This window comes from Candoia aspera, chromosome 2 (genome assembly GCF_035149785.1).
Source record: "Candoia aspera isolate rCanAsp1 chromosome 2, rCanAsp1.hap2, whole genome shotgun sequence".
Lineage (NCBI taxonomy): Eukaryota > Metazoa > Chordata > Lepidosauria > Squamata > Boidae > Candoia > Candoia aspera.
The window spans coordinates 78,757,228-78,770,322 of NC_086154.1; the positions used below are offsets into that span (position 1 = coordinate 78,757,228).

Consider the following 13,095-nt stretch of genomic DNA (forward strand, 5'->3'; position numbering starts at 1 on the left):
CACAGCCAAGGCATGGGTACAAATTATTTAAAAACCTGGGCAGGCAGTTTTGGGACTACAATGCCCATAATCCATTGCTACTGACTATACTATTCCGGAACTCTAGTGCTAAGTCCCTACTGGGCAGTAATTTGTTTCTCCATGTGCAGAGCTATTTGCACCTCATTTAATGGCACTGTGCAAGCTCTGGCAAGAATGTTCATTTTGTACAGCGGGAACTTGGGTTTAATTTGCAAGTCAGATGCAAGACCCCCAAGTTTTCTTACGTTAGAAAAACGGCTGTGGAGTGTGCTCCTCAAAAAAAAGAAAAGCATATAAAAATTAAGCAACTTTAAAATCTGTGTCAAAAATAGAATAGTGACAAAAATGTCTTGCACTGAGGTTATGTATTTCAGCTTCACATGAAATAGTTTATATATAAAACTCTGTTAAGTGATTTGTCCAATTTAAAAATCTAAAGAAATTCAAAAATAAGGCATTCAATATTTTGAAAAAAGTACAGATTTACAAAATATGTATATTCTGTCATGAAAACTTCACACCAACATTATACACTTTGAAAAAAATACAAACAGGATATATTACAAATTTATGTAGCAATAACTTAGGTCATAACATGCAATAAAAAGTACATTAATCAAAGTACACAAGCTTTTAAAGTTTTGAAACTGAAGAGCATATCTTTGCAAATGCATCTGTACGCAAGTCAAACGTGGCACTTGAGTTCTGGTAGCATTTCCTATCGCAAGTTAAATTGTACATGATGATTATGGGGGTGTCTGTTAATGAAATAGTCATTTCTTATGAATCATTCCAACTTTGTTCAACAATAGCTGAAACTCGTTTTTCATATTCACGTTTGTTCTCCTGATAAAGCTGTGCAGCCTGACTGTTGGCAGGACTATTAGGATTGGGTTCATCAAGCAGTGACTGAAGGTAGAGGAAGCCAAAAACATGAAAAACAGTATTAATTAGCATTAAAAGGATAATGACCAAATAAATATAGGACAATGCAACACTGAATGAAAATTATAGTTAGACTGATGTTATAGATCCCTCATGTAGCGTTAAGTTCATCACAACCACCTTTTGACAAATGTAGTCATACAGCAATTAGCTTAATTAGTCAAACAATTTGATACAGCTTACACCTGAAGATTAAACAGCTAGCACTTCTATATCAGATCTGGAGAAAAGTATTACTATAATACTTTTTAAAATTACCTGAATTGAGGTTAAAATAGATGAAACATCGTATGTTGGACTCCAACGATTCTGGAGGATATCTAAACATATGCTTCCATCTGCATATACTAAAATAGATATTAGAATTATGTAATTGATATTTAGATTATTAATTTCCAGTTTACTACAAACACAGAATGAATTATTTGGATTCAATGATCATCCAGAATAAGCTGATGCACACTGTCTAATCCTCTTAATGTTAATAAACAAGGGACCTTCCCTCCCTAATTTGTTTAGTGTTACATCCAAACTGGGTTTCCTAGCTTTTTCTTTGCTAACTAGGAAAAATCATAAGCAAGAGCTAACTCCTGGCCTCTGATTTTGATGGGAAAATGAAGAATGCAACCTCAAACAGACATTCCCTGATTTAACTGCTTCCAGAGGAGCTAAGCGTTTCAGCATCCTGCAGAAAGTTTAAATTATCTTGACATCGTATTGTTTAAGGCAGGTCAATGATATATTCCTTCCAAGGTTTAATATTTTAGTACAAATTTAATTAAACAGTTCAGAAATGTCTGCAAAGGAGTTCAGAGATTTACTACCAAGCAATGAACACCTGAAAATGTACAATATATTTCTCAGAAGAGACTTACACCTAATTCTTCATAAGCAGGATTAACTGTAAGTGTAGGTCATATAAACCAATCATATTTATACAGACACCCTAGCTTATTTAATTACAGAACTCATTACTCAAAGTACAGGAAGAAAACCCAAATGAAAGTTTATTCTCCAAATTTTGGACTTTAATTATCTGCAACAGTTAGTACTTTAATGTATGAAATTCAGGCCCCATGGATTTCTATTAAATCAAAGGAAAGTTGTGTTCTAATGTAGATTGTTTTTTTTTTTTTAATTTGCAGCAACAGAATAGGAGGGGGGCAATTACTTTAATAAATCTCCTTACAACAGGAAAATATCTGGTCCACCTATCAGATAATTCTTTTATGGTTCCATACAAAACAGGGAGTTTTAATTTCTCTCCCAGAGGAGACATAGTCCTTTAGACAGTCTGTAGGTTTATAGTTTGTTTCTGTATCTTATCTGTTTATTTTAAAACATTTTTATATCACAATTCATTATATGAGATTTCACAGCAGAGTATAGAACAGTAATAATAACAATAATTTATTCCTCATGGCTCTTGAATTGATGCATTGTCAAGTGCCTTTTAAAAAGGCGTAGCTAAAGCAATAAAGGAAAATATAAATAATATTTATTGAAGTCTGATTATATGCAGGTCCTTGGTATTTTGACAAATAACTGAATTACTGCTTCCAGTTAACTCCCTACAGTGACCTCAGGAAAACACGAACTTATCAGAAGAATTGTTACTAATCTCTAAGAGAATCAAGAATTTATAATCTTAGTTTCTTAATTTTGTGATTATTATTTTGACATGAATCTTTAATTTGTATTCATTTTATAAATTATGACTGGCAGACTGTGAAGAAGTTCTATTTACCATAAACCTCTCTTCAACATACAATAAATATGTTATAATATTGCTGAACATATGATTACAATGAAAGGATGTAATGGTATGTGGGAATGACCTTGGGAGAATGATCAGATAAGAGAGGGTACAACCTGCAGTTTACAGGCAAAGAAAGAAAGCAACCTCCCTAACTTAGCAAGCGGAAGATTTGTACTTTCAGGCTTACAAGATTGATATCAGCCTTCCCAGGTGAACCAAGCAGGAAACATGACCAGATAAGCTAATTCTACGTTATTGTAAGGCTACATTAACAGAATCTTGCAAGGCTGAAAATACAATTCTCCCAGGTCTCTTTTACAGCTTGATAAGTTAGGGAAGTTCCTTTCTGAGTTTCCTTCTCTGGCCGTTATGCAGAGGGCTGTGCCCTCTCTTATCTGATTAGTCACTAGGCAGCATCTCTTCCCCCTCCCCATCTCCCAAGGTCATTCCCACATACCATTACAAGGTTATATTACTGCATCTTCAGATATAACTTACCATTGGGATGAAACATCTTTGATAAAAACCTAACCGTCGGAGGTTTATTTGGGTATTCTTCTGAAAATTCTATTATTAGTTTAAAGGTTCCTGTATGAAAAGGGTAAGAAATAGGGAAGTGGGTGAGGGGATTAAGAAATACACACACACACACATATATGGAACTTTAAAAAAAATAACAGTTGAACAACAGCTTTATATAATACATTTGTATGTCACCTTATTCAGATACCTCGAAACAGTTTGGTCACAGTAAACAATTAAAAACTAACCTAATTTTTCATTTTTGCAAAAATAGGGCCTACCATTCTAAAAAGTAAAGGGTTAGATTAAGCACTGAGTAAATCCCATTGAGTTCAAAAGAACTATTTCATTATAGTTGTGTTTAGCCTCAGAAATATATACCACTTTAATTAAAGTTTATTTCACACCAATCTGAATTCTACTTTTGTAGTTTTACTTGTAATCTAAAAATAACCCTTCAAAGAAAACTTTATAGTCTGTGGACAGTTTTAGGAGTCTTCACTATATTCATACAGTTGCTATAAAAAGGTAATAGGATCTGTGTGCTATGGCAGAACAGGAAGCATGTCATCCCCAGGAGTGTCAACTCCCCCCCCCTTTTAAAAAAAGAACAGCTGCATATGGAAACCCCAGGTGACGTGGCTTGTGAGAAGCCATTTGCCTTTTTGAGGGAGCTGAAAATGAACAGTTTCCAGGAAGGGAAGGTTCACCAAATTACTCTGATCCTTTCAACTACAAAAGAAACTAGTGCCAAATAAATCTGATACAGAAACTTTTGTGGACCTATCAGACTTACAATTCATCTACTTCCACCCTCTAGTATAAATACAGAATATTATTAACACAGAACAGTTTCAATCATTAAAATGAAACTTATATAGAAAATATTTGTATTTGTTACTTAAAAATACATTCTTGTCAATTGTGACTACAAGTCTCTCACATAAATATCCTTCAAAATGTTTTGAGTTATAAACAAGCAGACTTCTAACTGAATTAAAACTATAAAGGTTGTGTAATGCTTTGGCACCAATTAAAAAGAACTGCAGAATATGAATACAGCATCTGTTGGTGACTCTTTAAAGCACATCTGATCCTGGAAACGAATGCATCTGCTTTAAAGAGTCACTGGCAGCTTTTTGGAACCAAATCTGAAGCACTGCACCACCTTAAAAACACTTAAGACATAGCACTTAAAAGTGAGAAGTGGGTGGCTATTATGTCTGCCACTGCCATTATATGTCCATATTTTACTGTGGTTGTTTGTATTAAGGTAATGTAATATACTGGGAGATTTTTAGTAGTTTGTACTTTCAAGTGTCCAAAGATGAAGTAGGCCAATATATTGCTGACAAAACCCAACTTAACCCAAAATACTGGAAAACTGTATGAAAGACAACTCAGGTGCTTACTGAATACACTAATTAATTAGAACACAAAAGCTTGATCTGAGGTCTAATTTTTGGTATGTTCTTGTCTTGCAGCCATTCTTCTCAAAATGCATTTGAATCAATGACCTCAGATTTGGAAGGGTTTTAAATAGTCTCTATCAAAAATTATGCTGAGTACCTGTTCTTTCTTTGAGTACACAAGAACTGATGAAACAAATTACAGCTGAGAACCAAAGAGTGACTTTAGTAGTGTACAAGAACTTGACCATGCCAAAGAGGTGTTTTTTCTGAGAGTATAGGAAACAATTCTTATTTTCAAGTTTCTGGTATGGGTAAATTCCTTTTCAGAATTATCAAGCCTGCAGAGCTAAATGCAATTAATTACATATAGTCCCATGTAAACCAGATATTTTAATAGTACTGTTTTTTTAAAAATGATGCAATTTACTGCTGGTTTTGAGTTTTATTCATTTATTTATCAGCTTATTTATCCTGCCCAGCTCGAGAGACCTCCTGATGGCTCATATCCAGATGACAAAACAGATATGGGGTAAAAAAAATCCATGTTGTGGCTCTTAATTTACAAATGTTCCCTGGAGAATTAAGTCTTTATTTTTGTTTAAAATATATATTTACCTTTGTTGTTGCATGTGGCAAATAGGTTAGTGTATTTAATACCCAACTAGTGATATTGTTTGTTTTCTGAACAGTTTTTTTAGTCACTGAGAAGCAAATGAAATGCTTGCTACAGTTAGGCTGTTGGTGACTGTTTCTTACATATTATTTTTCAGGATCAACTTCAAGAATCAAATGTAGGAAATATGGGCTAATGTAATAAAAAGCAAAAAAGGTGAAGTTTAAAGAAACATACCATCTTCAAACGGAGTACCTTCAGGCCTAGAAAGAGAAACAAGATCTACAATGATTAAGTCTTGCTCTAATTTATACTTGCACTGTAAATGAACAAAAATAAAATTCACATTTATAACTTGTCTGCTGCAACTGGGTGTCCCATAAATGTTTAAAATATATAACTGAAGATAAATTTAATTTTCTAGTACCTCAGGGCATCTGCTTTCACAAAAGTCCTACTTGCATTTGTAATCTGAGGCAAAATGGGCACAATACGAGATTTTCTGCCAAATGTTCAACATGAGACAGGCATAGCCTTGCCATGCTGCTACATCTTAAAATTATTAAGCACATTTTTTGTTCTGAAAACTTTGGGAAGACATTTATCAATGCCTTAATACTAAATAATACTTACTTAGTATTTATATCACATTCACACAGAATTACTTAACATATATTTTTTTCTTTATAACTGAGGGAATTCTTCACTTACCCAAAAATTACTGCATTCCATTGCATTATATTGTTTTCAGACGGTGCACCACTGACCCCAACAGGTGGATCTTCTTGTAATCTTTCAATAAACAAAAATATAAATATAAACTCCTACAGTATGCAAACACCAATTATGCAGCTTGACAGTAATCAGAATCACATCTTTATTCAAATACTGTACTACCTAACTCCTGAAAAAAACTATTGACATAGTTAAGAAAAATACAAAATATAGAAGCATTCTCTCCAATTTAGCAGATACTGGTCAGATTGTTTTTACTATAAACAGAATTTTATAGAAAAGATAAATCCAATACCTGGAGATAATAACTGATACTACTTTTCCATAGATATTTCCATGTATTGGGTATTTATTGTATCTCTCCAAGGAGGGGATATTAATTTTATCCATCTGAAGCAGCAATAAATTTAGTGAAAGTAGTAAAGATTGGATAGGAACAAAAGAGAGGTCTCCAAACAGCACACAAAAAATGCCATTCTATTTTAGTTGGTGGAACAGTCTGATTTCTGAGTGTGCTGTCCCATTCCATTTCAACTCACCTCCATAAGGTATTCCATCCCTCCAAAATACCCATATATTTTGTCTTATCATAGCCTGGAAGGATCTTAATTTTTTACAATATTCAATCACTCAAATTGAATTATCAACAGGCCATCCTTTACACAAAAGTTAAACAGCACAAAGTCCCTCCACGTGGCAAACATGTCCTCTATAATTTTACTGTACAAAAGCTTTCTTATCTCTGCCAAACCATTCAGCTACTGTAATATGCAAATGTCTTTACTAAGGCTTTGTGGCTTTAGTTATATTGTATTATTCTCATTTATTTACATTAAAAGAGTTTACAATCTTTTATGCAGGTCAAGTTTACTGACAGATGTATCTGAAATAAAACTATAATCAATTGTAATACAATTTTGTTTATTGGAAAGGAAGTATTTGCAACAGTATGATAATAAGCATAAGAGGAAATTAATGACATGATCTCTTGCCAGTCTACACTTCCTTGCCCTTTAAAACTAGTCTGAACTTTATACAGCTCTGATTTTCAGGCATGCTCAGTTCAATCCATTTAATGTCAACAACACAGGCTATCCAAAACCTTGGCTGGGCAGCAAAAGAATGTGTCCCTCTGCTACATGACAGCAAGCTTGCACACCAATGCCCCACCAAATTATTAATCACCATGTGCACTTCAGAGATAACTTTGGTTATTAAAACTTCATTAACACCATGCTGTGAAAAGCCTTTCACTCTGAAGATTTTTTTTATCATAAACTGGGATTTCACATGCAAACAGTGTCAGCTGAAGGTCACAGCATGTATAGATGCTATTTACCACCCCCAGTTTAAATTCACAAACTTTCTTCCATTAACAACAACATTCTGAGCCTAGAACAGAAGCCTTCTGACAAGCAAATCACCTCCAGGGTCACTATACTAACCTAGCTATCTAGAAGTTACTGTGGAATAAATGAATTCCATTTCAAGATACCTATTGCTCATTTGGTATTTAAAATGGCTTTCTTATTTGTCTGTTAGATATCATTAATAAAGTGTATTTCATATTCTGTTTTCAGTATAACTGTCTTTCTACACAGTGCTAAATCCAAATGATATCTAATGCCTCAAGTGCAATGTAAATCCTAACCAAATACCAGGGTAGAACTACTGTACATACATGCAATTCTATGCTGATTTAGCAGCTATAACATCCCATTCTGAAACATCTGCCTCTTGTAAAATTGGTTTTTTACTTCTGTTATTCCTCCTATACTAATTTCAATCTAAGGCAATGTTGGACATCCTACTGTACAGTTGTGCTGACTTCTAGTTAATATTGCATGGGAACAGCTACAATATTAATGCAGTGATCTACACATTATCCAAATGTTCAGTTTACAAGCTGTTGTTTAATTAGAATTGTGTGGCTTTATTTGTGAACTTTATTAGCTGTGCCAGGAAAGACATTTTGGACAGGCAGACTTTCTTAACAGCTTGCTTGAGAAAAGAAAATGGCCATTATTTCTGCCAACTAGCAATAACAAGCTCAGATGCCTCCAGATGTCACTAAAAGCTAAGAGGCAAAGAAGGCAGAAGGAAGCACCAGAAGCAAACACGGAAGTACAAGCTTCCCCTTCCATAAAGAAAATTAAATAGCTTCCTTGTGAGAAAGTTTCTATACAGTAATTGAAATGTTTGTTTAAGCACAATTGGCTTTTTCACAAGTATTTCATGAACGAAAGTATTTTCAGGAAGATTCAGAGCAAAAAGCAAATCAAAGGTTCATAGAATATTATTCTTCTATCCACATTTTCCCCATCTTCCTTTCAGTTATGGAATTCATTAGCCAGACTTTCCCAGATTTCACATGCCTGAAATAGTGCACAGCGTCTATTCTCTTTGTATATATATTAAGGAACAAAGCGAAGTAAGTTCAAATATACTGAAACGAATACTTAAGAGATTAAAAGATTGAACACACTACGGAAAGAAGTGGATCTTACTTTCAACTCCAGGGTTTGCTCATCTAAGACTCAGCAATGCTTACTTTTATTTTTGAATCATTTAGACAGTATTGGCAAAATGTTTTGTAATCAGTGGATGGAAAGCATAGCAAATAAAACATTTTAAGCCATAATGAAGGCCCTTGTATTTCACACAGATCTATGACCCACCAACCAGAAAACCAGTAGATAACTGACAGATGTTTTTATCAAATTTGCAACTTTCATGCAAGGCTGCTTCTTCTTGCCTGGGTTTAGGAAGAGAAGGAAACATGCTTTTGTTTCCTTAGACAGTTTCAATTCTTGCCGGTGAGGACAAGGAGAGAAACCAGTAGCTTCTTAAAGCAAAGATCTGGCCACCATTTCCAAGGAATAGTTAGAAGAAACCTGGTACCTTGCTTCTCTCTCTCAACTAGAGGCGTCCCAGCCGGCTGTACTACGTGGTCAACTCAGTCCATTTTAATGCAACTCACTTTATTTACAAAATATGCATACCCGAAGCGTTCACAGCCTAATGGGAGAACCCTCTCGAAGCTGTTTCTTTTGGGTGGGAGGATTAAAACACACACACCAAATAATCCGATCATTTAAGTCTTTTGTTTCTCGAATAATCCTTCTTACTTTAGCATCCCCATTGTTTTCTCCCCTAACGCGGGACGGCTAAAGCCCAAGAGAGTGGAAATAGTTTCTTACAAAGGAGGGAAGACTTTGCCTCCCAGTTTTTGAGAAGAAATTCAGATTTCCTCTTCGCCTCTTTTCTCTACAATGGCCCGTACTTGTCGCCGCCTGGAAGGGCAAAGAGTAGTTAGGCTCCGGCAAGGGAACCCAAAGAAAGGTATTCCCCCCTCCCCAAGAAAAGGGGGGGTCAATCCCAGCTCAAGCACTAAAGGAAGGGTTCTAGCCCTGGAAAGAGCTACCCGGAACATATAGCGAGCACTTACCTCTTGAAATCCCTCATTAGCCTCCGCCTGGCTGGGGTGGACATGATCTTCTCGCCCCGATGGTCAAAGAATCCCGGTCGCCCCCTCCCCCAAAAGCCTCAGCACCGCTCCTAGCGCAGCTGCCTCCCTCCTCGCGCTGGTTCACAAACAACTCCGCAATGGCGTCTCCCTCCGCCGGTGGGAGGAGGGAAAGAAGCCACCCTTCGCGACTCTACCACTGCGCCTGCTTGGGGAGGAGACCAAGAACGCCTTAGAATGTACCACCGCGCCAGCGTGAAGAGGGGAGTACGTTTTCCGTGAGCCCGGGTGTAGGCTTTGGCTCTCTTTAGCCGAAAGGAAACGATTGGAGCTCGTTATTTTGCAGATTTTATTTATAGTGCACTCTGTGTGACTTCTGTTTTCAAGATTGGGTCTATATTGTTTCTATATTAACCACAGTTCCCTGATCGTCAGTTGTGGAGGTGAAGTATAAGCCTTATGAAGAATCTAATTATAAACAAGTCTTATGGTATCTTAAGGGTTAATTAATTTATTATCGCCTAAGCTTTCGTTCATCATGAAAAACTGGTCAGTTCTTAAGGTGCTATACGATTATTTCTGCTGTCTAGCGCGACTAGTGTGATCATCCTGCTACACACTGAACCAATACCTGCATGGCTCATTTGTGTGTTTGAGTATTCTCCGTCAGTGACCTTGACCAGCACAGGAGTGCTTTCTCTTTGCCATAATCTTCCCGTGCATTTTCAGATACATTTCCAGTCTGCGATGAAATCGGAGTTGCTTGGACAGAGAGGTAATAATAACCTAAAAAACGGATGGATAAAGAAAAATTGTTACGCTCTTTGATCACTCATTCCCTTGTTTTCTGCAAAGTAAGAATGGTTAAGAAACCGGTCTTCTCCAGAGACTGAGAAGCAACTGCACTTCTTCAGCTGAAGAGAGGCGCGGACGTATGTGAATGAGTAGGGGGGAAAAACCATTAGCAGACTGCCTAGTTGCAGCTAGCGAAAATAATGGAAGCTGTGTTTGTGAGTGGCTGCTGTGGAACGATACGTGCTTGCCTAAATCCACTTGAAATAAAGCGGATTAAAAAAAAAGCCTCAGTGCAGCCTTACTGCCTATTAACTTAGAAATAAAGTTATCCTAGAGGTCCGCCCCTGCGATTAATAGCGTTCACTCCTTAGTTTCAGGAAGGTAGCCACCGCGCAGCCGAAACCGCCTTCCCCTGGGATTTTCGCCCATCTGATGAAACAAGATGTTAGGTGAGGACAAAGAAATGAGCTTTTTCCGGGATGAGGACAGTTGGCATTTTCTGGTGATTTCAAACCAACTTTTGCCAAGGCGCGAGACGTTCGCGGAACGGCGGCTTTGCAGAAGACCCATTAGGCGGGGCGACAGATACTCTTCCACCTGGGAGCCTACGTCACCCAGGACCTTGCCTTGCCCGAAACCTATCGAACGTGATGACGTCGAGCCTGGCTGTTGACATAGCGGCGGTTGCCATGGAACAGGGCCGGTTTGCTTGGCTAGGCCTGGGAAGACTCAACATGGGGATTTCCCGGGAGCAGGTCAGGACCGCCCTAGATAAATAAGGGTTGCGCGGGAGGGCAGCTGTCGTGGTATGTCCCGGTGTGACGCGGGGAGGAGGTTTCTTGAGGCCCAGAAAAAAGCAGGCAGGGACGGGTGTGGAGGCGAAACTGAAGCTTGCTCGGGTTGTGTTTCCAAATATTGTAGCATGGGAAGAGATGCTATGAAAGCGAGTGAAATGTTGCAGACTGACAGTCGTCGAAAACGAAATACAAGTCTAAAAGCGGAGGATTGTTTTGCAGTCCTATAATCCCTTGCTTCAGAGAAAGCCTCTATATACGCAAAAGGACTTGAATAAATATGCAGTGTTGATTTGGATATATGGAGTGGAACATCCAAATGCATAAAAGGACATATTTGCAACGAGGTTAATCAGACGTTTCCACTCTGATGTCCTCCAAAGTGGGCCGAAGGGTCTTTAGATGGTTTTAATGCTTCCCATCAAAATCAGGAAGATAAACATTTGTCTGATTTTTCTAAAAAAAATTTTTTTTGAGAAGGGGGAGGTAATCTGTCATGGTACAGTGTAGCCAGTGGAAAGTAAATAAATGAGGATAAGCCACAAAGGATGCAAACAGAGGACACTGTTCATTATGAGGGAGAGGTGAGCTGATCCCTGCAGCGGTTTTGCATTACCTCTCCTTGCTACTGGCCATCCTGATAGAGTCTGATGATAATTGAAATTCAACCCTCTTCAGGGGAAAAATTGCCTGATCCTGATCCACCCTCAGGCACTTCTCTTATGTATCAGCATTTTCCATGCATTCTGCAGTTAACCATTTTGGAAATGAAACATTTATATTCTTATAAATAATAGTTTCTCCAAATAATCTTATTGAAGGAGGAGACATACTATTTTTTAACAGAGTATAAACCCAGCCAGTATGCTATTTCTGACATATTATACTCATGATTAATCTTAGGGCCAAAACGTTTGCAAGTGCTTATGGAATGAATGCATTAAGAAGTAGAGTCAAGAGTTGGCTATAAACTGTAATTGGCTGATTTAAATGCAGGCTACCTTTTATGTTGCATGGGTTATGGTCCACCAAATCTTTAGTCTAAGAACTCAAGAGTCATCCTGGATCAGAGCAAAAGCCAATGTAATCCAACAATCTGTTCTTTCGGTAGTCAGCTAGATGCTTAGGGATAATTGATAAGCAGAAGCTCCATAACACTTTTTTGTTTGTGTCCTCAGCAACAGGTAGTTGGAAGCATGTTACCTCTGATATTGGTGGCAGCATATACCATCATGAAGAACAATTGTAGATAGCCTTATCCTCTAATAGAGTGCTCTCAACTGAAATTAAATGAAGGTTTTATATTTTCATCAAAAAACCCAGAAGGGATTGATATTAACTACCCCCATTTAATTTAGTGGGGCTTGGACAGAAGAACCTTCATCAGTGTCTTTAACAATTATATTGCTTGTTAGATATAAGATGTTTGATTCTGATTATGTGCTATCAGGTCAGTTGTTGGGAAAAACTTCTGTTGGTGTAGGTAAAATTTATCTGCTAATGTTTATTTATAAAATTGCCTAAGAAATAAATAAAAATAAGATTAGTTAACAAAAATATTTTCTTTTTTCCTCAAGAGATTTCAGACTTGAGAATGGAGATGTATGAGATCCTTGGAAAAGTGGGAGAGGGAAGTTACGGAACGGTAATGAAATGTAAACACAAGGAAACGGGACATATAGTTGCCATTAAGATATTTTATGAAAAGCCAGAAAAATCTGTCAACAAAATTGCAATGAGAGAGATAAAATTCCTGAAGGTTTGCTTCTTTTATTATTTTGAAAATCAGTACTTTTAATACAGGTCTGTACAACTTGTAGAGGGGAAAGGGCCACATTGATAAATTAAAAATAATCACAGGATGCAAAGAAATACCTGGCACACCAATCGGCTGTTCGCTGGCTAGTAAAGCAATAGCAGCGCTGGAACTGGTGGCAAGGCCGGGAGGCGTTGATGGTACTTGGCAGTGAATCTTTGCAATGACAGTGAATTTATTGACTTTTTTAAAAAAGCCAGTGGGCTGCACGTTGTGC

General features: G+C 37.2%; 2 protein-coding genes across 3 annotated transcripts in view; one reads left to right on the forward strand and one right to left on the reverse strand.

Annotated features, from left to right (window-relative positions):
• Nucleotides 1-483: 483 nt before the first annotated feature.
• On the reverse strand, nt 484-9,641 carry UBE2B (ubiquitin conjugating enzyme E2 B). Of its 2 annotated transcripts, none has more exons than XM_063292305.1 (6): nt 9,456-9,641; nt 5,984-6,064; nt 5,510-5,535; nt 3,224-3,313; nt 1,225-1,313; nt 484-930 (listed from the first exon to the last, which is right to left on the reverse strand). In XM_063292305.1, the coding sequence occupies exons 1-6, from the start codon at nt 9,497-9,499 to the stop codon at nt 802-804; spliced, it is 459 nt and encodes a 152-aa protein (XP_063148375.1). In that variant the 5' UTR covers nt 9,500-9,641; the 3' UTR covers nt 484-801. The 2 variants fall into 2 exon arrangements, with proteins under 2 accessions (XP_063148375.1, XP_063148376.1); XM_063292306.1 differs by lacking the exon at nt 9,456-9,641 and adding an exon at nt 9,208-9,337.
• Nucleotides 9,642-10,960: 1,319 nt separating this feature from the next.
• The window catches only part of CDKL3 (cyclin dependent kinase like 3), a 36,759-nt gene continuing 34,624 nt past the window's right edge, over nt 10,961-13,095 (forward strand). Inside the window, exons 1-2 of the mRNA XM_063292309.1 lie at nt 10,961-11,023; nt 12,640-12,821. Of these exons, the coding sequence (XP_063148379.1) occupies nt 12,657-12,821 (165 nt within the window). The 5' untranslated portion in view covers nt 10,961-11,023; nt 12,640-12,656. The remainder of the gene's footprint in view (nt 11,024-12,639; nt 12,822-13,095) is intronic.

What these genes read in the sequence shown, in the direction of transcription:
- UBE2B (XM_063292305.1), bottom strand. Translation starts at nt 9,499, where the DNA reads ATGTCCACCCCAGCCAGGCGGAGGCTAATGAGGGATTTCAAGAG. An exon ending in AGGTACTCCGTTTGAAGATG is followed by an intron (nt 3,314 to 5,509) that starts GTATGTTTCTTT and finishes CTTTTCATACAG; the next exon opens with GAACCTTTAAACTAATAATA. An exon ending in CTATTTTAACCTCAATTCAG is followed by an intron (nt 931 to 1,224) that starts GTAATTTTAAAA and finishes CTCTACCTTCAG; the next exon opens with TCACTGCTTGATGAACCCAA.